A 27,127-nucleotide genomic window follows, 5' to 3' on the forward strand; every position below is an offset into this window, starting at 1 on the left:
CCAAGCACTCTCATCCACAACAGACTGCATACTTGCTCCTCTTTCCAAAACTCTTGCATTCACCTCCCTAACCATGGAGACATCACACACCCCTGCCGCAAACCTACATTCACTGAGAACCAATCACTTTCCTCTCTTCCCACAAGTACACATGCCTTACATCCTCGATAAAAACTTTTCTCTGCTTCTAACAACTTGCTTCCCACACCATATATCCTTAATATCTTCCACAGAACATCTCTATCAACTCTATCATATGCCTTCTCCAGATCCATAAATGCTACATACAAATCCATTTGCTTTTCTAAGGGAAGGGGTAGCACTACTCCTGAAACAGGAGTGGTGGGAGTATGTGATAGAGTGTAAGAAAGTAAACTCTAGATTGATATGGGTAAAACTAAAAGTTGATGGAGAGAGATGGGTGATTATTGGTGCATATGCACCTGGGCATGAGAAGAAAGGTCATGAGAGGCAAGTGTTTTGGGAGCAGCTGAATGAGTGTGTTAGTGGTTTTGATACACGAGACCGGGTTATAGTGATGGGTGATTTGAATGCAAAGGTGAGCATTGTGGCAGTTGAGGGAATAATTGGTATACATGGGGTGTTCATTGTTGTAAATGGAAATGGTTAAGAGTTTGTAGATTTATGTGCTGAAAAAGGACTGGTGATTGGGAATACCTGGTTTAAAAAGCAAGATATACATATGTATACATATTTAAGTAGGAGATATGGCCAGAGAGCGTTATTGGATTACGTGTTAATTGATAGCCGCACGAAAGAGAGACTTTTGGATGCTAAAGTGCTGAGAGGTGCAACTGGAGGGATGTCTGATCATTATCTTGTGGAGGCGAAGGTCAAGATTTGTAGAGGTTTTCAGAAAAGAAGAGAGAATGTTGGGGTGAAGAGAGTGGTGAGAGTAAGTGAGCTTGGGAAGGAGACTTGTGTGAGGAAGTACCAGGAGAGACTGAGTACACAATGGAAAAAGGTGAGAACAAAGGAGGTAAGGGGAGTGGGGGATGAATGGGATGTGTTTAGGGAAGCAGTGATGACTTGTGCAAAAGATGCTTGTGGCATGAGAAGCGTGGGAGGTGGGCAGATTAGAAAGGGTAGTGAATGGTGGGATGAAGAAGTAAGATTATTAGTGAAAGAGTAGAGAGAGGCATTTGGACAATTTTTGCAGGGAAATAATGCAAATGAGTTGGAGATGTATAAAAGAAAGAGGCAGGAGGTCAAGAGAAAGGTGCAAGAGGTGAAAAAGATGGCAAATGAGAGTTGGGGTGAGAGAGTATCATTGAATTTTAGGGAGAATAAAAAGATGTTTTGGAAGGAGGTAAATAAAGTGCGTAAGACAAGGGAGCAAATGGGAACTTCAGTGAAGGGGGCTAATGGGGAGGTGATAACAAGTAGTGGTGATGTGAGAAGGAGATGGAGTGAGTATTTTGAAGGTTTGTTGAATGTGTTTGATGATAGAGTGGCAGATATAGGGTGTTTTGGTCGAGGTGGAGTGCAAAGTGAGAGGGTTAGGGAAAATGACTTGGTAAACAGAGAAGAGGTAGTAAAAGCTTTGCAGAAGATGAAAGCTGGCAAGGCAGCAGGTTTGGATGGTATTGCAGTGGAATTTATTAAAAAAGGGGGTTACTGTATTGTTGACTGGTTGGTAAGGTTATTTAATGTGTGTATGACTCATGATGAGGTGCCTGAGGGCTGGCGGAATGCTTGCATAGTGCCATTGTACAAAGGCAAAGGGGATAAGAGTGAGTGCTCAAATTACAAAGGTATAAGTTTGTTGAGTATTCCTGGTAAATTATATGGGAGGGTATTGATTGAGAGGGTGAATGCATGTACAGAGCATCAGATTGGGGAAGAGCAGTGTGGTTTCAGAGGTGGTAAAGGATGTGTGGATCAGGTGTTTGCTTTGAAGAATGTATGTGAGAAATACTTAGAAAAGCAAATGAATTTTTATGTAGCATTTATGGATCTGGAGAAGGCATATGATAGAATTGATAGAGATGCTGTGTGGAAGGTATTAAGAATATATGGTGTGGGAGGAAAGTTGTTAGAAGCAGTGAAAAGTTTTTATCGAGGATGTAAGGCATGTGTACGTGTAGGAAGAGAGGAAAGTGATTGGTTCTCAGTGAATGTAGGTTTGCGGCAGGGGTGTGTGATGTCTCCATGGTTGTTTAATTTGTTTATGGATGGGGTTGTTAGGGAGGTAAATGCAAGAGTTTTGGAAAGAGGGGCAAGTATGAAGTCTGTTGGGGATGAGAGAGCTTGGGAAGTGAGTCAGTTGTTGTTCGCTGATGATACAGCGCTGGTGGCTGATTCATGTGAGAAACTGCAGAAGCTGGTGACTGAGTTTGGAAAAGTGTGTGGAAGAAGAAAGTTAAGAGTAAATGTGAATAAGAGCAAGGTTATTAGGTACAGTAGGGTTGAGGGTCAAGTCAATTGGGAGGTGAGTTTGAATGGAGAAAAACTGGAGGAAGTGAAGTGTTTTAGATATCTGGGAGTGGATCTGGCAGCGGATGGAACCATGGAAGTGGAAGTGGATCATAGGGTGGGGGAGGGGGCGAAAATCCTGGGAGCCTTGAAGAATGTGTGGAAGTCGAGAACATTATCTCGGAAAGCAAAAATGGGTATGTTTGAAGGAATAGTGGTTCCAACAATGTTGTATGGTTGCGAGGCGTGGGCTATGGATAGAGTTGTGCGCAGGAGGATGGAGGTGCTGGAAATGAGATGTTTGAGGACAATGTGTGGTGTGAGGTGGTTTGATCGAGTGAGTAACGTAAGGGTAAGAGAGATGTGTGGAAATAAAAAGAGCGTGGTTGAGAGAGCAGAAGAGGGTGTTTTGAAGTGGTTTGGGCACATGGAGAGGATGAGTGAGGAAAGATTGACCAAGAGGATATATGTGTCGGAGGTGGAGGGAACAAGGAGAAGAGGGAGACCAAATTGGAGGTGGAAAGATGGAGTGAAAAAGATTTTGTGTGATCGGGGCCTGAACATGCAGGAGGGTGAAAGGAGGGCAAGGAATAGAGTGAATTGGAGCGATGTGGTATACAGGGGTTGACGTGCTGTCAGTGGATTGAAGCAGGGCATGTGAAGCGTCTGGGGTAAACCATGGAAAGCTGTGTAGGTATGTATATTTGCGTGTGTGGACGTATGTATATACATGTGTATGGGGGGGTTGGGCCATTTCTTTCGTCTGTTTCCTTGCGCTACCTCGCAAACGCGGGAGACAGCGACAAAGTATAATAAATAAATAAATAAAATATATATATATATATATATATATATATATATATATATTTTTTTTTTTTTTTCTGCTTTGTCGCTGTCTCCCGCGTTTGCGAGGTAGCGCAAGGAAACAGACGAAAGAAATGTCTCAACCCACCCCCATACACATGTATATACATACACGTCCACACGCGCAAATATACATACCTACACAGCTTTCCATGGTTTACCCCAGACGCTTCACATGCCCTGATTTAATCCACTGACAGCATGTCAACCCCGGTATACCACATCGATCCAATTCACTCTATTCCTTGCCCTCCTTTCACCCTCCTGCATGTTCAGGCCTCGATCACACAAAATCTTTTTCACTCCATCTTTCCACCTCCAATTAGGTCTCCCAATTCTCCTCATTCCCTCCACCTCCGACATATATATCCTCTTGGTCAATCTTTCCTTACTCATTCTCTCCTTGTGCCCAAACCGTTTCAAAACACCCTCTTCTGCTCTCTCAACCACACTCTTTTTATTTCCACACATCTCTCTTACCCTTACGTTACTTACTCGATCAAACCACCTCACACCACACATTGTCCTCAAACATCTCATTTCCAGCACATCCACCCTCCTGCGCACAACTCTATCCATAGCCCACGCCTCGCAACCATACAACATTGTTGGAACCACTATTCCTTCACACATATCCATTTTTGCTTTCCAAGGTAATGTTCTCGACTTCCACACATTCTTCAAGGCTCCCAGGATTTTTGCCCCCTCCCCCACACACACACACACGCCCACACACGCAAATATACATACCTATACATCACAATGTACACATATATATGCACACACAGACACATACATATATACCCATGCACACAATTCACACTGCCTGCCCCTATTCATTCCCATCGCCACCTCGCCACACATGGAATACCATCCCCCTCCCCCCTCATGTGTGCGAGGTAGCACTAGGAAAAGACAACAAAGGCCCCATTTGTTCACACTCAGTCTCCAGCTGTCACGCAATAATGCCCGAAACCACAGCTCCCTTTCCACATCCAGGCCCCACACAACTTTCCATGGTTTACCCCAGACGCTTCACATGCCCTGATTCAATCCACTGACAGCACGTCAACGCCGGTATACCACATCGATCGAATTCACTCTATTCCTTGCCCGCCTTTCACCCTCCTGCATGTTCAGGCCCCGATCACTCAAAATCTTTTTCACTCCATCTTTCCACCTCCAATTTGGTCTCCCACTTCTCCTCGTTCCCTCCACCTCTGACACATATATCCTCTTGGTCAATCTTTCCTCACTCATTCTCTCCATGTGCCCAAACCATTTCAAAACACCCTCTTCTGCTCTCTCAACCACGCTCTTTTTATTTCCACACATCTCTCTTACCCTTACATTACTTACTCGATCAAACCACCTCACACCACACATTGTCCTCAAACATCTCATTTCCAGCACATCCACCCTCCTGCGCACAACTCTATCCATAGCCCACGCCTCGCAACCATACAACATTGTTGGAACCACTATTCTTTCAAACATACCCATTTTTGCTTTCCGAGATAATGTTCTCGACTTCCACACATTCTTCAAGACTCCCAGGATTTTTGCCCCCTCCCCCACCCTATGATTTACTTCCGCTTCCATGGTTCCATCCACTGCCAGATCCACTCCCAGATATCTAAAACACTTTACTTCCTCCAGTTTTTCTCCATTCAAACTTACCTCCCAATTGACTTGACCCTCAACCCTACTGTACCTAATAACCTTGCTCTTATTCACATTTACTCTTAACTTTCTTCTTTCACACACTTTGCCAAACTCAGTCACCAGCTTCTGCAGTTTCTCACATGAATCAGCCACCAGCGCTGTATCATCAATGAACAACAACTGACTCACTTCCCAAGCTCTCTCATCCCCAACAGACTTCATACTTGCCCCTCTTTCCAAAACTCTTGCATTCACCTCCCTAACAACCCCATCCATAAACAAATTAAACTACCATGGAGACATCACACACCCCTGCCGCAAACCTACATTCACTGAGAACCAATCACTTTCCTCTCTTCCTATACGTACACGTGCCTTACATCCTCAATAAATACTTTTCACTGCTTGTAACAACTTCCCTCCCACACCATATATTCTTAATACCTTCCACAGAGCATCTCTATCAACTCTATCATATGCCTTCTCCAGATCCATAAATGCTACATACAAAGCCATTTGCTTTTCTAAGTATTTCTCGCATACATTCTTCAAAGCAAACACCTGATCCACACATCCTCTACCACTTCTGAAACCACACTGCTCTTCGCCAGTCTGATGTTCTGTACATGCCTTCACCCTCTCAATCAATACCCTCCCATATAGTTTACCAGGAATACTCAACAAACTTATACCTCTGTAATTTGAGCACTCACTCTTATCCCCTTTGCCTTTGTACAATGGCACTATGCACGCATTCCGCCAATCCTCAGGCACCTCACCATGAGTCATACATACATTAAATAACCTTACCAACCAGTCAACAATACAGTCACCCCCTTTTTTAATAAATTCCACTGCAATACTATCCAAACCTGCTGCCTTGCCGGCTTTCATCTTCCGCAAAGCTTTTACTACCTCTTCTCTGCTTACCAAATCATTTTCCCTAACCCTCTCACTTTCCACACCACCTCGACCAAAACACCCTATATCTGCCACTATATCATCAAACACATTCAACAAACCTTCAAAATACTCACTGCATCTCCTTCTCACATCACCACTACTTGTTATCACCTCCCCATTTGCACCCTTCAATGAAGTTCCCATTTGCTCCCTTGTCTTACGCACTTTATTTACCTCCTTCCAGAACATCTTTTTATTCTCCCTAAAATTTAATGATACTCTCTCACCCCAACTCTCATTTGCCCTCTTTTTCACCTCTTGCACCTTTCTCTTGACCTCCTGTCTCTTTCTTTTATACATCTCCCACTCAATTGCATTTTTTCCCTGCAAAAATCGTCCAAATGCCTTTCTCTTCTCTTTCACTAATAATCTTACTTCTTCATCCCACCACTCACTACCCTTTCTAATCAACCCACCTCCCACTCTTCTCATGCCACAAGCATCTTTTGCGCAATCCATCACTGATTCCCTAAATACATCCCATTCCTCCCCCACTACCCTTACTTCCATTGTTCTCACTTTTTTCCATTCTGTACTCAGTCTCTCCTGGTACTTCCTCACACAAGTCTCCTTCCCAAGCTCACTTACTCTTACCACCCTCTTCACCCCAACATTCACTCTTCTTTTCTGAAAACCCATACAAATCTTCGCCTTCGCCTCCACAAGATAATGATCAGACATCCCTCCAGTTGCACCTCTCTGCACATTAACATCCAAAAGTCTCTCTTTCGCGCGCCTGTCATTTAACACGTAATCCAGTAACGCTCTCTGGCGATCTCTCCTACTTACATACGTATACTTATATACATCTCGCTTTTTAAACCAGGTATTCCCAATCACCAGTCCTTTTACAGCACATAAATCTACAAGCTCTTCACCATTTCCATTTACAACACTGAACACCCCATGTATACCAATTATTCCCTCAACTGCCACATTACTCACCTTTGCATTCAAATCACCCATCACTATAACCCGGTCTCGTGCATCAAAACCACTAACACACTCATTCAGCTGCTCCCAAAACACTTGCCTCTCATGATCTTTCTTCTCATGCCCAGGTGCATATGCACCAATAATCACCCATCTCTCTCCATCAGCTTTCAGTTTTACCCATATTAATCGAGAATTTACTTTCTTACATTCTATCACATACTCCCACAACTCCTGTTTCATGAGTAGTGCTACTCCTTCTCTTGCTCTTGTCCTCTCACTAACCCCTGACTTTACTCCCAAGACATTCCCAAACCACTCTTCCCCTTTACCCTTGAGCTTCGTTTCACTCAGAGCCAAAACATCCAGGTTCCTTTCCTCAAACGTACTACCTATCTCTCCTTTTTTAACATCTTGGTTACATCCACACACATTTAGACACCCTAGTCTGAGCCTTCGAGGAGGATGAGCACTCCCCCTGTGACTCCTTCTCTTTCCCATTTTAGAAAGTTAAAAAAAAAAAATACAAGGAGGGGAGGATTTCTGGCCCCCCGCTCCTGTCCCCTCTAGTCGCCTTCTACGACACGCGAGGAATGCGTGGGAAGTATTCTTTCACCCCTATCCCCAGGGATAATATATATATATATATATATACGTACACACATACATATGCACATGTACACATACACACACACACATATATATATATATTCTTTTCTTTTTCTTTCAAACTATTCGCCATTTCCCGCATTAGCGAGGTAGCGTTAAGAACAGAGGACTGGGCCTTTGAGGGAATACCCTCACCTGGCCCAATTCTCTGTTCCTTCTTTTGGAAAAAAAAAAAAAACAGACGAAAGAAATGGCCCAACCCCCCCCCATACACATGTATATACATACGTCCACACACGCAAATATACATACCTACACAGCTTTCCATGGTTTACCCCAGACGCTTCACATGCCTTGATTCAATCCACTGACAGCACGTCAACCCCGGTATACCACATCGCTCCAATTCACTCTATTCCTTGCCCTCCTTTCACCCTCCTGCATGTTCAGGCCCCGATCACACAAAATCTTTTTCACTCCATCTTTCCACCTCCAATTTGGTATCCCTCTTCTCCTCGTTCCCTCCACCTCTGAAACATATATCCTCTTGGTCAATCTTTCCTCACTCATTCTCTCCATGTGCCCAAACCACTTTAAAACACCCTCTTCTGCTCTCTCAACCACGCTCTTTTTATTTCCACACATCTCTCTTACCCTTACGTTACTCACTCAATCAAACCACCTCACACCACACATTGTCCTCAAACATCTCATTTCCAGCACATCCATCCTCCTGCGCACAACTCTATCCATAGCCCACGCCTCGCAACCATACAACATTGTTGGAACCACTATTCCTTCAAACATACCCATTTATGCTTTCCGAGATAATGTTCTTGACTTCCACACATTCTTCAAGGCCCCCAGAATTTTCGCCCCCTCCCCCACCCTATGATCCACTTCCGCTTCCATGGTTCCATCCGCTGCCAGATCCACTCCCAGATATCTAAAACACTTCACTTCCTCCAGTTTTTCTCCATTCAAATTCACCTCCCAATTGACTTGACCCTCAACCCTACTGTACCTAATAACCTTGCTCTTATTCACATTTACTCTTAACTTTCTTCTTCCACACACTTTACCAAACTCAGTCACCAGCTTCTGCAGTTTCTCACATGAATCAGCCACCAGCGCTGTATCATCAGCGAACAACAACTGACTCACTTCCCAAGCTCTCTCATCCCCAACAGACTTCATACTTCCCCTCTTTCCAAAACTCTTGCATTTACCTCCCTAACAACCCCATCCATAAACAAATTAAACAACCATGGAGACATCAGACACCCTTGCCGCAAACCTACATTCACTGAGAACCAATGACTTTCCTCTCTTCCTACACGTACACATGCCTTACATCCTCGATAAAAACTTTTCACTGCTTCTAACAACTTTCATCCCACACCATATATTCTTAATACCTTCCACAGAGCATCTCTATCAACTCTATCATATGCCATATATATATATATATATATATATATATATATATATATATATATATATATATATATATATATATTTTTTTTTTTTTTTATACTTTTTCGCTGTCTCCCGCGTTTGCGAGGTAGCGCAAGGAAACAGACGAAAAAAATGGCCCAACCCCCCCCATACACATGTATATACATACGTCCACACACGCAAATATACATACCTACACAGCTTTCCATGGTTTACCCCAGACGCTTCACATGCCTTGATTCAATCCACTGACAGCACGTCAACCCCGGTATACCACATCGCTCCAATTCACTCTATTCCTTGCCCTCCTTTCACCCTCCTGCATGTTCAGGCCCCGATCACACAAAATCTTTTTCACTCCATCTTTCCACCTCCAATTTGGTCTCCCTCTTCTCCTCGCTCCCTCCACCTCCGACACATATATCCTCTTGGTCAATCTTTCCTCACTCATTCTCTCCATGTGCCCAAACCATTTCAAAACACCCTCTTCTGCTCTCTCAACCACGCTCTTTTTATTTCCACACATCTCTCTTACCCTTACGTTACTTACTCGATCAAACCACCTCACACCACACATTGTCCTCAAACATCTCATTTCCAGCACATCCATCCTCCTGCGCACAACTCTATCCATAGCCCACGCCTCGCAACCATACAACATTGTTGGAACCACTATTCCTTCAAACATACCCATTTTTGCTTTCCGAGATAATGTTCTCGACTTCCACACATTCTTCAAGGCCCCCAGAATTTTCGCCCCCTCCCCCACCCTATGATCCACTTCCGCTTCCATGGTTCCATCCGCTGCCAGATCCACTCCCAGATATCTAAAACACTTCACTTCCTCCAGTTTTTCTCCATTCAAACTCACCTCCCAATTGACTTGACCCTCAACCCTACTGTACCTAATAACCTTGCTCTTATTCACATTTACTCTTGACTTTCTTCTTCCACACACTTTACCAAACTCAGTCACCAGCTTGTGCAGTTTCTCACATGAATCAGCCACCAGCGCTGTATCATCAGCGAACAACAACTGACTCACTTCCCAAGCTCTCTCATCCCCAACTGACTTCATACTTGCCCCTCTTTCCAAAACTCTTGCATTTACCTCCCTAACAACCCCATCCATAAACAAATTAAACAACCATGGAGACATCACACACCCCTGCCGCAAACCTACATTCACTGAGAACCAATCACTTTCCTCTCTTCCTACACGTACACATGCCTTACATCCTCGATAAAAACTTTTCACTGCTTCTAACAACTTTCCTCCCACACCATATATTCTTAATACCTTCCACAGAGCATCTCTATCAACTCTATCATATGCCATATAGGGGGGCCTTGAAGAATGTGTGGAAGTCGAGAACATTATCTCGGAAAGCAAAAATGGGTATGTTTGAAGGAATAGTGGTTCCAACAATGTTGTATGGTTGCGAGGCGTGGGCTATGGATAGAGTTGTGCGCAGGAGGATGGATGTGCTGGAAATGAGATGTTTGAGGACAATGTGTGGTGTGAGGTGGTTTGATCGAGTGAGTAACGTAAGGGTAAGAGAGATGTGTGGAAATAAAAAGAGCGTGGTTGAGAGAGCAGAGGAGGGTGTTTTGAAGTGGTTTGGGCACATGGAGAGAATGAGTGAGGAAAGATTGACCAAGAGGATATATGTGTCGGAGGTGGAGGGAACGAGGAGAAGAGGGAGACCAAATTGGAGGTGGAAAGATGGAGTGAAAAAGATTTTGTGTGATTGGGGCCTGAACATGCAGGAGGATGAAAGGAGGGCAAGGAATAGAGTGAATTGGAGCGATGTGGTATACCAGGGTTGACGTGCTGTCAGTGGATTGAATCAAGGCATGTGAAGCGTCTGGGGAAAACCATGGAAAGCTGTGTAGGTATGAATATTTGCGTGTGTGGACGTATGTATATACATGTGTATGGGGGGGGGGTTGGGCCATTTCTTTCGTCTGTTTCCTTGCGCTACCTCGCAAACGCGGGAGACAGCGACAAAGTATAGAAAAAAAAAAAAAAATATATATATATATATATATATATATATATATATATATATATATATATATTTTTTTTTTTTTTTTTTTTTTTTATACTCCCATATAATTTACATATATATATATATATATATATATATATATATATATATATGTATATATATATATATATATATATATATATATATATATATATATATATATATATATATATTTTATTTTTTTTTTTTTTTGTCGCTGTCTCCCGTGTTTGCGAGGTAGCGCAAGGAAACAGATGAAAGAAATGGCCCAACCCACCCCCATACACATGTATATACATACGTCCACACACGCAAATACACATACCTACACAGCTTTCCATGGTTTATCCCAGACGCTTCACATGCCCTGATTCAATCCACTGACAGCACGTCAACCCCGGTATACCACATCGGTCCAATTCACTCTATTCCTTGCCCTTCTTTCACCCTCCTGCATGTTCAGGCCCCGATCACACAAAATCTTTTTCACTCCATCTTTCCACCTCCAATTTGGTCTCCCTCTTCTCCTCGCTCCCTCCACCTCCGACACATATATTCTCTTGGTCAATCTTTCCTCACTCATTCTCTCCATGTGCCCAAACCATTTCAAAACACCCTCTTCTGCTCTCTCAACCATGCTCTTTTTATTTCCACACATCTCTCTTACCCTTACGTTACTTACTCGATCAAACCACCTCACACCACACATTGTCCTCAAAAATCTCATTTCCAGCACATCTATCCTCCTGCGCATAACTATATCCATAGCCCACGCCTCGCAACCATACAACATTGTTGGAACCACTATTCCTTCAAACATACCCATTTTTGCTTTCCGAGATAATGTTCTCGACTTCCACACATTCTTCAAGGCTCCCAAAATTTTCGCCCCCTCCCCCACCTTATGATCCATTTCCGCTTCCATGGTTCCATCCGCTGCCAGATCCACTCCCAGATATCTAAAACACTTCACTTCCTCCAGTTTTTCTCCATTCAAACTCACCTCCCAATTGACTTGACCCTCAACCCTACTGTACCTAATAATCTTGGGAGACAGTGACAAAGCAAAATAAATGAATAAATAGATTTTTTTTTTTTTTTTCCGTTGTCTCCCACATTTGCGAGGTAGCGCAAGGAAACAGACGAAAGAAATTGCCCAACCCACCCCCATACACATGTATATACATACGTCCACACGCACATATACATACCTACACAGCTTTCCATGGTTTACCCCAGACGCTTCACATGCCCTGATTCAATCCACTGACAGCACGTCAACGCCGGTATACCACATCGATCCATTTCACTCTATTCCTTGCCCTCCTTTCACCCTCCTGCATGTTCAGGCCCCAATCACACAAAATCTTTTTCACTCCATCTTTCCACCTCCAATTTGGTCACCCACTTCTCCTCGTTCCCTCCACCTCCGACACATATATCCTCTTGGTCAATCGTTCCTCACTCATTCTCTCCATGTGCCCAAACCATTTCAAAACACCCTCTTCTGCTCTCTCAACCACGCTCTTTTTATTTCCACACATCTCTCTAACCCTTACGTTACTTACTCGATCAAACCACCTCACACCACACATTGTCCTCAAACATCTCATTTCCAGCACATCCATCCTCCTGCGCACAACTCTATCCATAGCCCACGCCTCGCAACCATACAACATTGTTGGAACCACTATTCCTTCAAACATACCCATTTTTGCTTTCCGAGATAATGTTCTCGACTTCCACACATTCTTCAAGGCTCCCAGAATTTTCGCCCCCTCCCCCACCCTATGATCCTCTTCCGCTTCCATGGTTCCATCCGCTGCCAGATCCACTCCCAGATATCTAAAACACTTTACTTCCTCCAGTTTTTCTCCATTCAAACTTACCTCCCAGTTGACTTGACCCTCAACCCTACTGTACCTAATAACCTTCTGTTATTCACATTTACTCTTAACTTTCTTCTTTCACACACTTTACCAAACTCAGTCACCAGCTTCTGCAGTTTCTCACATGAATCAGCCACCAGCGCTGTATCATCAGCGAACAACAACTGACTCACTTCCCAAGCTCTCTCATCCCCAACAGACTTCATACTTGCCCCTCTTTCCAAAACTCTTGCATTCACCTCCCTAACAACCCCATCCATAAACAAATTAAACAACCATGGAGACAGCACACACCCCTGCCGCAAACCTACATTCACTGATAACCAATCACTTTCCTCTCTTCTTACACGTACACATGCCTTACATCCTCGATAAAAGCTTTTCACTGCTTTTAACAACTTGCCTCCCACACCATATGTTCTTAATACCTTCCACAGAGCATCTCTATCAACTCTATCATATGCCTCTCCAGATCCATAAATGCTACATACAAATCCATTTCCTTTTCTAAGTATTTCTCACATACATTCTTCAAAGCAAACACCTGATCCACACATCCTCTACCACTTCTGAAACCACACTGCTCTTCCCCAATCTGATGCTCTGTACATGCCTTCACCCGCTCAATCAATACCCTCCCATATAATTTACCAGGAATACTCAACAAATTTTTTTTTTTTTTTTTTTTTTTTTTTGAAGCTGTCTCCCGCGTTTGCGAGGTAGCGCAAGGAAACAGACGAAAGAAATGGCCCAACCCACCCCCATACACATGCCTTGATTCAATCCACTGACAGCACGTCAACCCCGATATACCACATCGCTCGAATTCACTCTATTCTTTGCCCTCCTTTCACCCTCCTGCATGTTCAGGCCCCGATCACACAAAATCTTTTTCACTCCATCTTTCCACCTCCAATTTGGTCTCCCTCTTCTCCTCGTTCCCTCCACCTCCGACACATATATCCTCTTGGTCAATCTTTCCTCACTCATTCTCTCCATATGACCAAACCATTTCAAAACACCCTCTTCTGCTCTCTCAACCACGCTCTTTTTATTTCCACACATCTCTCTTACCCTTACGTTACTTACTCGATCAAACCACCTCACACCACACATTGTCCTCAAACATCTCATTTCCAGCACATCCATCCTCCTGCGCACAACTCTATCCATAGTCCACGCCTCGCAACCATACAACATTGTTGGAACCACTATTCCTTCAAACATACCCATTTTTGCTTTCCGAGATAATGTTCTCGACTTCCACACATTCTTCAACGCTCCCAGAATTTTCGCCCCCTCCCTCACCCTATGATCCACTTCCGCTTCCATGGTTCCATCCGCTGCCAGATCCACTCCCAGATATCTAAAACACTTCACTTCCTCCAGTTTTTCTCCATTCAAACTCACCTCCCAATTGAATTGACCCTCAACCCTACTGTACCTAATAACCTTGCTCTTATTCACATTTACTCTTAACTTTCTTCTTTCACACACTTTACCAAACTCAGTCACCAGCTTCTGCAGTTTCTCACATGAATCAGCCACCAGCGCTGTATCATCAGCGAACAACAACTGACTCACTTCCCAAGCTCTCTCATCCCCAACAGACTTCATACTTGCCCCTCTTTCCAAAACTCTTGCATTCACCTCCCGAACAAACCCATCCATAAACAAATTAAACAACCATGGAGACATCACACACCCCTGCCGCAAACCTACATTCACTGAGAACCAATCACTTTCCTCTCTTCCTACATGTACACATGCTTTACATCCTCGATAAAAACCTATCACTGCTTCTAACAACTTGCCTCGCACACCATATATTCTTAATACCTTCCACAGAGCATCTCTATCAACTCTATCATATGCCTTCTCCAGATCCATAAATGCTACATACAAATCCATTTGCTTTTCTAAGTATTTCTCACATACATTCGTCAAAGCAAACACCTGATCCACACATCCTCTACCACTTCTGAAACCACACTGCTCTTCCCCAATCTGATGCTCTGTACATGCCTTCACCCTCTCAATCAATACCCTCCCATATAATTTGCCAGGAATACTCAACAAACTTATATCTCTGTAATTTGAGCACTCACTCTTATCCCCTTTGCCTTTGTACAATGGCATTATGCACACATTCCACCAATCCTCAGGCACCTCACCATGAGTCATACATACATTAAATAACCTTACCAACCAGTCAACAATACAGTCACCCCCTTTTTTAATAAATTCCACTGCAATACCATCCAAACCTGCTGCCTTGCCGGCTTTCATCTTCCGCAAAGCTTTTACTACCTCTTCTCTGCTTACCAAATCATTTTCCCTAACCCTCGCACTTTGCACACCACCTCGACCAAAACACCCTATATCTGCCACTCTATCATCAAACACATTCAACAAACCTTCAAAATACTCACTCCATCTCCTTCTCACATCACCACTACTTGTTATCACCTCCCCATTTGCGCCCTTCACTGAAGTTCCCATTTGCTCCCTTGTCTTACGCACTTTATTTACCTCCTTCCAGAACATCTTTTTATTCTCCCTAAAATTTAATGATACTCTCTCACCCCAACTCTCATTTGCCCTTTTTTTCACCTCTTGCACCTTTCTCTTGACCTCCTGTCTCTTTCTTTTATACGTCTCCCACTCAATTTCATTTTTTCCCTGCAAAAATCGTCCAAATGCCTCTCTCTTCTCTTTCACTAATACTCTTACTTCTTCATCCCACCACTCACTACCCTTTCTAATCAACCCACCTCCAACTCTTCTCATGCCACAAGCATCTTTTGCGCAATCCATCACTGATTCCCTAAATACATCCCATTCCTCCCCCACTCCCCTTACTTCCATTGTTCTCACCTTTTTCCATTCTGTACTCAGTCTCTCCTGGTACTTCCTCACACAAGTCTCCTTCCCAAGCTCACTTACTCTCACCACCTTCTTCACCCCAACATTCACTCTTCTTTTCTGAAAACCCATACAAATCTTCACCTTAGCCTCCACAAGATAATGATCAGACATCCCTCCAGTTGCACCTCTCAGCACATTAACATCCAAAAGTCTCTGTTTCGCGCGCCTGTCAATTAACATATAATCCAATAATGCTCTCTGGCCATCTCTCCTACTTACATAAGTATACTTATGTATATCTCGCTTTTTAAACCAGGTATTCCCAATCATCAGTCCTTTTTCAGCACGTAAATCTACAAGCTCTTCACCATTTCCATTTACAACACTGAACACCCCATGTATACCAATTATTCCCTCAACTGCCACATTACTCACCTTTGCATTCAAATCACCCAACACTATAACCTGGTCTCGTGCATCAAAACCACTAACACACTCATTCAGCTGCTCCCAAAACACTTGCCTCTCATGATCTTTCTTCTCATGCCCAGGTGCATATGCACCAATAATCACCCATCTCTCTCCATCAACTTTCAGTTTTACCCATATTAATCGAGAATTTACTTTCTTACATTCTATCACATACTTATACCTCTGTAATTTGAGCATATATATATTCTTTCTTTCTTTCAAACTATTCGCCATTTCCCGCGTTAGCAAGGTAGCGTTAAGAACAGAGGAAGGGCCTCTGAGGGAATATCCTCACCTGGCCCCCTTCTCTGTTCCTTCTTTTGGAAAAAAAAAAAAAAAAAAGAGGTGAGGATTTCCAGCCCCCAGCTCTCTCCCCTATGGTCGCCTTCTACGACTTGCAGGGAATACATGGGAAGTATTCTTTCTCCCCTATCCCCAGGGATGTATATATATATATTATTTTTTTTTTTATTATACTTTGTCGCAGTCTCCCGCGTTTGCGAGGTAGCGCAAGGAAACAGATGAAAGAAATGGCCCAACCCCCCCCCCCCCCCCATACACATGTATATACATACGTCCACACACGGAAATATACATACTTACACAGCTTTCCATGGTTTACCCCAGACACTTCACATGCCTTGATTCAATCCACTGACATCACGTCAACCCCGGTATACCACATCGCTCCAATTCACTCTATTCCTTGCCCTCCTTTCACCCTCCTGCATGTTCAGGCTCCGATCACACAAAATCTTTTTCACTCCATCTTTCCACCTCCAATTTGGTCTCCCTCTTCTCCTCGTTCCCTCCACCTCCGAAACATATATTCTCTTGGTCAATCTTTCCTCACTCATTCTCTCCATGTGCCCAAACCATTTCAAAATACCCTCTTCTGCTCTCTCAACCACGCTCTTTTTATTTCCACACATCTCTCTTACCCTTACGTTACTTACTCGATCAAACCACCTCACACCACACATTGTCCTCATACATCTCATTTCCAGCACATCCATCCTCCTGCGCACAACTCTATCCATGGCCCACGCCTCGCAACCATACAACATTGTTGGAACCACTATTCCTTCAAACATACCCATTTTTGCTTTCCGAGATAATGTTCTCGACTTCCACACATTCTTTAAGGCTCCCAGAATTTTCGCCCCCTCCCCCACCCTATGATCCACTTCCGTTTCCATGGTTCCATCCATATATATATGTATATATATATATATATATATATATATATATATATATATATATATGTTGTATGTGTGGAAGTCGAGAACATTATCCCGGAAAGCAAAAATGGGTATGTTTGAAGGAATAGTAGTTCCAACAATGTTGTATGGTTGCGAGGCGTGGGCTATGGATAGAGTTGTGCGCAGGAGGATGGATGTGCTGGAAATGAGATGTTTGAGGACAATGTGTGGTGTGAGGTGGTTTGATCGAGTAAGTAACGTAAGGGTAAGAGAGATGTGTGGAAATAAAAAGAGCGTGGTTGAGAGAGCAGAAGAGGGTGTTTTGAAATGGTTTGGGCACATGGAGAGAATGAGTGAGGAAAGATTGACCAAGAGGATATATGTGTCGGAGGTGGAGGGAACGAGGAGAAGAGGGAGACCAAATTGGAGGTGGAAAGATGGAGTGAAAAGGATTTTGTGTGATCGGGGCCTGAACATGCAGGAGGGTGAAAGGAGGGCAAGGAATAGAGTGAGTTGGAGCGATGTGGTATACAGGGGTTGACGTGCTGTCAGTGGATTGAATCAAGGCATGTGAAGCGTCCGGGGTAAACCATGGAAAGCTGTGTAGGTATGTATATTTGCGTGTGTGGACGTGTGTATGTACATGTGTATGGGGAGGGTTGGGCCATTTCTTTCGTCTGTTTCCTTGCGCTACCTCGCAAACGCGGGAGACAGCGACAAAGTATAAAAAAAAAAAAAAAAAAAATATATATATATATATATATATATATATATATACTATATATATACTATCCCTGGGGATAGGGGAGAAAGAATACTTCCCACGTATTCCCTGCGTGTCGTAGAAGGCGACTAAAAGGGAAGGGAGGGGGGTTGGAAATCCTCCCCTCTTTTTTTTTTTTTTTTTTTTTTTTTTTTTTTTTTTTTTCTTTCCAAAAGAAGGAACAGAGAAGGGGGCCAGGTGAGGATATTCCCTCTAAGGCCCAGTCCTCTGTTCTTAACGCTGCCTTGCTAATGCGGGAAATGGTGAATAGTATGAAAAAAAAAAAAATGTGAATAAGAACAAGGTTATTAGGTACAGTAGGGTTGAGGGTCAAGTCAATATGGAGGTGAGTTTGAATGGAGAAAAACTGGAGGAAGTGAAGTGTTTTAGATACCTGGGAGTGGATCTGGCATCGGATGGAACCATGGAAGCGGAAGTGGATCATAGGGTGGGGGAGGGGGCGAAAATTCTGGGGGCCTTGAAGAATGTGTGGAAGTCGAGAACATTATCTCGGAAAGCAAAAATGGGTGTGTTTGAAGGAATAGTGGTTCCAACAATGTTGTATGGTTGCGAGGCGTGGGCTATGGATAGAGTTGTGCGCAGGAGGATGGATGTGCTGGAAATGAGATGTTTGAGGACAATGTGTGGTGTGAGGTGGTTTGATCGAGTAAGTAACGTAAGGGTAAGAGAGATGTGTGGAAATAAAAAGGGCGTGGTTGAGAGAGCAGAAGAGGGTGTTTTGAAGTGGTTTGGGCACATGGAGAGAATGAGTGAGGAAAGATTGACCAAGAGGATATATGTGTCGGAGGTGGAGGGAACGAGGAGAAGAGGGAGACCAGATTGGAGGTGGAAAGATGGAGTGAAAAAGATTTTGTGTGATCGGGGCCTGAACATGCAGGAAGGTGAAAGGAGGGCAAGGAATAGAGTGAATTGGAGCGATGTGGTATACCGGGGTTGACGTACTGTCAGTGGATTGAATCAAGGCATGTGAAGCGTCTGGGGTAAACCATGGAAAGCTGTGTAGGTATGTATATTTGTGTGTGTGGACGTATGTATATACATGTGTATGGGGGGGGGTTGGGCCATTTCTTTCGTCTGTTTCCTTGCGCTACCTCGCAAACGCGGGAGACCGACAAAGTATGATAAATAAAATAAAAATAAATATATATATATATATATATGACGTGCTGTCAGTGGATTCAATCAGGGCATATGAAGCGTCTGGAGTAAACCATGGAAAGCTGTGTAGGTATGTATATTTTGCGTGTGTGGACGTATGTCTATACATGTGTATGGGGGTGGGTTGGGCCATTTCTTTCGTCTGTTTCCTTGCGCTACCTCGCAAACGCGGGAGACAGCGGCAAAAAAAAAAATTTATATGTATATATATATATATATATATAGATAGATAGATAGATAGATAGATATATATTTAATGATACTCTCACCCCAACTCTCATTTCCCCTCTTTTTCACCTCTTGCACCTTTCTCTTGACCTGCTGTCTCTTTCTTTTATACATCTCCCACTCAATTGCATTTTTTCCCTGCAAAAATCGTCCAAATGCCTCTCTCTTCTCTTTCACTAATAATCTTACTTCTTCATCCCACCACTCACTACCCTTTCTAATCAACCCACCTCCCACTCTTCTCATGCCACAAGCATCTTTTGCGCAATCCATCACTGATTCCCTAAATAAATCCCATTCCTCCCCCACTCCCCTTACTTCCATTGTTCTCACCTTTTTCTATTCTGTACTCAGTCTCTCCTGGTACTTCCTCTCACAAGTCTCCTTCCCAAGCTCACTTACTCTCACCACCCTCTTCACCCCAACATTCACTCTTCTTTTCTGAAAACCCATACAAATCTTCACCTTAGCCTCCACAAGATAATGATCAGACATCCCTCCAGTTGCACCTCTCAGCACATTAACATCCAAAAGTCTCTCTTTCGCGCGCCTGTCAATTAACACATAATCCAGTAACGCTCTCTGGCCATCTCTCCTACTTACATATGTATACTTATGTATATCTCGCTTTTTAAACCAGGTATTCCCTATCCCTGGGGATAGTGGAGAAAGAATACTTCCCACGTATTCCCTGCGTGTTGTAGAAGGCGATTAAAAGGGAAGGGAGCGTGGGGCTGGAAATCCTCCCCTCTCAATTTTTTTTAATTTTCCAAAAGAAGGAACAGAGAAGGGGGCCAGGTGAGGATATTCCCTCAATGGCCCAGTTCTCTGTTCTTAACGCTACCTCGCTAATGTGGAAAATGGCGAATAGTTTGGAAAAAAAAAAAAAAATTCCCAATCACCAGTCCTTTTTCAGCACATAAATCTACAAGCTCTTCACCATTTCCATTTACAACACTGAACACCCCATGTATACCAATTATTCCCTCAACTGTCACATTACTCACCTTTGCATTCAAATCACCCATCACTATAACCCGGTCTCGTACATCAAAACCACTAACACACTCATTCAGCTGCTCCCAAAACACTTGCCTCTCATGATCTTTCTTCTCATGCCCAGGTGCATATGCACCAATAACCACCCATCTCTCTCCATCAACTTTCAGTTTTACCCATATTAATCGAGAATTTACTTTCTTACATTCTATCACATACTCCCACAACTCCTGTTTCAGGAGTACTGCTACTCCTTCCCTTGCTCTTGTCCTCTCACTAACCCCTGACTTTACTCCCAAGACATTCCCAAACCACTCTTCCCCTTTACCCTTGAGCTTCGTTTCACTCAGAGCCAAAACATCCAGGTTCCTTTCCTCAAACATACAACCTGTCTCTCCTTTTTTCACATCTCGGTTACATCCACACACATTTAGACACCCCAGTCTGAGCCTTCAAGGAGGATGAGCACTCCCCGCGTGACTCTTTCTTCTGTTTCCCATTTTAGAAAGTTAAAAAAAAAGAATACAAGGAGAGGAGGATTTCTGGCCCCCCGCTCCCGTCCCGTCCCCTCTAGTATCATTAAATTTTAGGGAGAATAAAAAGATGTTCTGGAAGGAGGTAAATAAAGTGTGTAAGACAAGGGAGCAAATGGGAACTTCAGTGAAGGGCGCAAATGGGTAGGCGATAACAAGTAGTGGTGATGTGAGAAGGAGTTGGAGTGAGTATTTTGAAGGTTTGTTGAATGTTTTTGATGATAGAGTGGCAGATATAGGGTGTTTTGGTCGAGGTGGTGTGCAAAGTGAGAGGGTTAGGGAAAATGATTTGGTAAACAGAGAAGAGGTAGTAAAAGCTTTGCAGAAGATGAAAGCCGGCAAGGCAGCAGGTTTGGATGGTATTGCAGTGGAATTTATTAAAAAAGGAGGTGACTGTATTATTGACTGGTTGGTAAGGTTATTTAATGTATGTATGACTCATGGTGAGGTGCCTGAGGATTGGCAGAATGCATGCATAGTGCCATTGTACAAAGGCAAAGGGGATAAGAGTTGAGCGCTCAAATTACAGAGGTATAAATTTGTTGAGTAATCCTGGTAAATTATATGGGAGGGTATTGATTGAGAGGGTGAAGGCATGTACAGAGCATCAGATTGGGGAAGAGCAGTGTGGTTTCAGAAGTGGTAGAGGATGTGTGGATCAGGTGTTTGCTTTGAAGAATGTATGTGAGAAATACTTAGAAAAGCAAATGGATTTGTATGTAGCATTTATGGATCTAGAGAAGGCATATGATAGAGTTGATAGAGATGCTCTGTGGAAGGTATTAAGAATATATGGTGTGGGAGGCAAGTTGTTAGAAGCAGTGAAAAGTTTTTATCGAGGATGTAAGGCATGTGTACGTGTAGGAAGAGAGGAAAGTGATTGGTTCTCAGTGAATGTAGGATTGCGGCAGGGGTGTGTGATGTCTCCATGGTTGTTTGATTTGTTTATGGATGGGGTTGTTAGGGAGGTGAATGCAAGAGTCCTGGAAAGAGGGGCAAGTATGAAGTCTGTTGGGGATGAGAGAGCTTGGGAAGTGAGTCAGTTGTTGTTCGCTGATGATACAGCGCTGGTGGCTGATTCATGTGAGAAACTGCAGAAGCTGGTGACTGAGTTTGGTAAAGTGTGTGAAAGAAGAAAGTTAAGAGTAAATGTGAGTAAGAGCAAGGTTATTAGGTACAGTAGGGTTGAGGGTCAAGTCAATTGGGAGGTAAGTTTGAATGGAGAAAAACTGGAGGAAGTTAAGTGTTTTAGATATCTGGGAGTGGATCTGGCAGCGGATGGAACCATGGAAGCAGAAGTGGATCATAGGTTGGGGGAGGGGGCGATAATCCTAGGAGCCTTGAAGAATGTGTGGAAGTCAAGAACATTATCTCGGAAAGCAAAAATGGGTATGTTTGAAGGAATAGTGGTTCCAACAATGTTGTATGGTTGCGAGGCGTGGGCTATGGATAGAGTTGTGCGCAGGAGGATGGATGTGCTGGAAATGAGATGTTTGAGGACAATGTGTGGTGTGAGGTGGTTTGATCGAGTAAGTAACGTAAGGGTAAGAGAGATGTGTGGAAATAAAAAGAGCATGGTTGAGAGAGCAGAAGAGGGTGTTTTGAAATGGTTTGGGCACATGGAGAGAATGAGTGAGGAAAGATTGACCAAGAGGATATATGTGTCGGAGGTGGAGGGAACGAGAGAAGTGGGAGACCAAATTGGAGGTGGAAAGATGGAGTGAAAAAGATTTTGAGTGATCGGGGCCTGAACATGCAGGAGGGTGAAAGGAGGGCAAGGAATTGAGTGAATTGGATCGATGTGGTATACCGGGGTTGACGTGCTGTCAGTGGATTGAATCAGGGCATGTGAAGCGTCTGGGGTAAACCATGGAAAGCTGTGTAGGTTTGTATATTTGCGTGTGTGGACGTATGTATATACATGTGTATGGGGGTGGGTTGGGCCATTTCTTTCGTCTGTTTCCTTGCGCTGCCTCGCAAACGCGGGAGACAGCGACAAAGCAAAAAAATATTATATATATATATATATATATATCATCCCTGGGGATAGGGGAGAAAGAATACTTCCCACGTATTCCCTGCGTGTCGTAGAAGGCGACTAAAAGGGGAGGGAGCGGGAGGCTGGAAATCTTCCCCTCTCCTCTTTCGATTTTCCAAAAGAGGAACAGAGAATGGGCCAAGTGAGGATATTCCCTCAAAGGATCCGTCCTCTGTTCTTAGCGCTTCCTCACTAATGCAGGAAATGGCGAATAGTCTGAAAAGAAAAAAAATGTATATATATGTATACATTGAAATGTATAGTTATGTATATGTGTGTTTGTGGACATTGTATGTATATACATGTGTATGTGGATGGGTTGGGCCATTCTTTCGTCTGTTTCCTTGCCCTACCTCACTAACGCCAGAGACAGCGACGAAGTATAATGAAATGATATAATAATGTGCATATGAGTGGATGGGCCATTCTTCCTCTGTTTCCAGGCCCTACCTTGCTGACACGGGAATTGATGATCAAGTATAATAATGTTAATGATAAGAATAATGTTTCTCACAGAGTTAGGGATGTTGGAAGAAACTTTTTGATGAATATCCTCCCTCTTTGTGCAAGTCGTTGGAATCATTTAACCTGAGTAGTCTTGTAGTCCTACACTTTGACTACTGCTGCACTGTGAAGGGTTAGGGGACCAGGGCAGCCACAAGAGTAAGAAATACAGTTTACCCCTTGTAGAATCAAAGCTTATGTTAAAATTATCATCTATACAAGAGCTTTGCTTTACTGGAGGGTCTTTGGTTCTGGAAATTGTGCCTGTTTAGGTTGTGATTATGTCAGTTTAGATCATTTGATTTTTCCCTCCAAACTGATTATTTGGGGACTGGAACAAAGTTAATCCCATCACCCTAGCAGCCTGGGCTGCAAGGGTAAAAGATCCCAGAGGACTACTCCAGGTATATTGAGATATTTTAGTGAAAGAGAAGAGAGAGGCATTTGGACAATTTTTGCAGGGAAAAAAATGCAAATGAGTGGGAGATGTATAAAAGAAAGAGACAGGAGGTCAAGGGAAAGGTGCAAGAGGTGAAGAAGAGGGCAAATGAGAGCTGGGGTGAGAGAGTATCATTAAATTTTAGGGAGAATAAAAAGATGTTCTGGAAGGAGGTAAAGAAAGTGCATAAGACAAGGGAGCAAATGGGAACTTCAGTGAAGGGGGCTAATGGGGAAGTGATAACAATTAGTGGTGATGTGAGGAGGAGATGGAGTGAGTATTTTGAAGGTTTGTTGAATGTGTTTGATGATAGAGTGGCAGATATAGGGTGTTTTGGTCGAGGTGGTGTACAAATTGAGAGGGTTAGGGAAAATGATTTGGTAAGCAGAGAAGAGGTAGTAAAAGCTTTGTGGAAGATGAAAGCCAGCAAGGCAGCAGGTTTGGATGGTATTGCAGTGGAATCTATTAAAATAGGGGGTGACTGTAATGTTGACTGGTTGGTAAGGTTATTTAATGTATGTATGATTCATGGTGAGGTGCCTGAGGATTGGAGGAATGCTTGCATAGTGCCATTGTACAAAGGCAAAGGGGATAAGAGTGAGTGCTCAAATTACAGAGGTATAAGTTTGTTGAGTATTCCTGTTAGATTATATGGGAGGGTAGTGATTGAGAGGGTGAGGGCATGTACAGAGCATCAGATTGGGGAAGAGCAGTGTGGTTTCAGAAGTGGTAGAGGATGTGTGGATCAGGTGTTTGCTTTGAAGAATGTATGTGAGAAATACTTAGAAAAGCAAATGGATTTGTATGTAGCATTTATGGATTTGGAGAAGGCATATGGTAGAGTTGATAGAGATGCTGTGTGGAAGGTACTAAGAATATATGGTGTGGGAGGCAAGTTGTTAGAAGCAGTGAAAAGTTTTTATCGAGGATGTAAGACGTGTACGTGTAGGAAGAGAGGAAAGTGATTGGTTGTCAGTGAATGTAGGTTTGCAGCAGGGGTGTGTGATGTCTCCATGGTTGTTTAATTTGTTTTTGGATGGGGTTGTTAGGGAGGTGAATGTTTTGGAAAGAGGGGCAAGTATGAAGTCTGTTGGGGATGAGAGAGCTTGGGAAGTGAGTCAGTTGTTGTTTGCTGATGATACAGTGCTGGTGGCTGATTCATGTGAGAAACTGCAGAAGCTGGTGACTGAGTTTGGTAAAGTGTGTGAAAGAAGAAAGTTAAGGGTAAATGTGAATAAGAGTAAGGTTATTAGGTACAGTAGGGTTGAGGGTCAAGTTAATTGGGAGGTAAGTTTGAATGGAGAAAAGCTGTAGGAAGTAAAGTGTTTTAGATATCTGGGAGTGGATCTGGCAGCGGATGGAACCATGGAAACGGAAGTGAATCATAGGGTGGGGGAGGGGGCGAAAATCCTGGGAGTTTTGAAGAATATGTGGAAGTCGAGAACATTATCTCGGAAAGCAAAAATGGGTATGTTTGAAGGAATAGTGGTTCCAACGATGTTGTATAGTTGCGAGGCATGGGCTATGGATAGAGTTGTGCGCAGGAGGGTGGATGTGCTGGAAATGAGATGTTTGAGGACAATATGTAGTGTGAGGTGGTTTGATCGAGTAAGTAATGTAAGGGTAAGAGATGTGTGGAAATAAAAAGTGTGGGGTTGAGAGAGCAGAAGAGGGTGTTTTGAAATGGTTTGGGCACATGGAGAGAATGAGTGAGGAAAGATTGACCAAGAGGATATATGAGTCGGAGGTGGAGGGAACGAGGAGAAGTGGGAGACCAAATTGGAGGGGGAAAGATGGAGCGAAAAAGATTTTGAGTGATCGGGGCCTGAACATGCAGGAGGGTGAAAGGCGGGCAAGGAATAGAGTGAATTGGATCGATGTTGTATACTGGGGTCGACGTGCTGTCAATGGATTGAATCAGGGCATGTGAAGCGTCTGGGGTAAACCATGGAAAGTTCTGTGGGGCTTGGATGCGGAAAGGGAGCTGTGGTTTCGGGCATTATTACATGACAGTTATAGACTGAGTGTGAACGAATGTAGCCTTTGTTGTCTTTTCCTAGTGCTACCTCGCACACATGAGGGAGGAGGGGGATGTTATTCCATGTGTGGCGAGGTGGCGATGGGAATGAATAAAGGCAGACAGTATGAATTGTGTGCATGTGTATATATGTAGGTGTCTGTGTGTGTATATATATGTGTACATTGAGATGTATAGGTATGTATATTTGCGTGTGTGGACGTGTATGTATATACATGTGTATGGGGGTGGGTTGGGCCATTTCTTTCGTCTGTTTCCTTGCGCTACCTCGCAAACACGGGAGACAACGACTAAGCAAAAAAAAAAAAAAAAAAAAAGGCCCAGCCCGTGTAATTTAGAGTAACAGCTAAGCTTTTTTTATAGTGTTTCACCTACAAGTGCGGGTCAAAAGTTGTACATTTTAGAACTGAAAACACACAAATGGGAAGAAACATAACTGAATTTTACAGAAACCTGAATTGATCCAACCTTAATTCAGTATTAGAAATTATAAAGAGTTTGATTGGATTTTTTTGAAATTTTCTCTTACAGCTTTTCAAGGCATAATTTAAGGCATAGAAAACTTGGTTCAGTGAATATTCTGTCTTGAAAAATATTTAAAGGTATTTTTGGAGATTTAGTATTTTGTTGTTGCTCACTATAAACTGCTCATTCTTATTCGTTGATCACTTAAGGTTTTTGATATTTTTTCAGGGTGACCTATCCAAACACCCTCTCGGACATCCTGCTGGCAGATCAGCATCAGCGTGTGATGCTGCGATTTGTTGTTCGAGACACAGCATCTGGGCGACCTACTGAAGTTCATCAAGCATTTGTCAAAATTACTCATATTGACTCAAAGCGGGAGATCATATTTGTTGCAGAAACAGATTCGAATGATGTCTATAAATTTGATATTGTAAGTTTACATTAAGTTTATTGTGTTTCTTCTTGACTCAAAGCAAGACCAGTTCCCAGATTAATGTTTCCACTTAGGTATAATCAGTGACTTGATTCAAAAAAGAGTACCAAAATGAAG

At 43.2% G+C, this 27,127-nt stretch overlaps 1 protein-coding gene across 2 annotated transcripts in view; it reads left to right on the forward strand.

Annotated features, from left to right (window-relative positions):
• The window catches only part of OstDelta (oligosaccharide transferase delta subunit), a 272,441-nt gene that overhangs the window by 118,549 nt on the left and 126,765 nt on the right, over positions 1-27,127 (forward strand). For both annotated transcript variants that reach the window (XM_071659381.1, XM_071659382.1), the window contains exon 10: positions 26,803-27,007. In XM_071659381.1, coding sequence (XP_071515482.1) covers positions 26,803-27,007 — 205 coding nt within the window. The remainder of the gene's footprint in view (positions 1-26,802; positions 27,008-27,127) is intronic.

This window comes from Panulirus ornatus, chromosome 68 (genome assembly GCF_036320965.1).
Source record: "Panulirus ornatus isolate Po-2019 chromosome 68, ASM3632096v1, whole genome shotgun sequence".
NCBI lineage: Eukaryota > Metazoa > Arthropoda > Malacostraca > Decapoda > Palinuridae > Panulirus > Panulirus ornatus.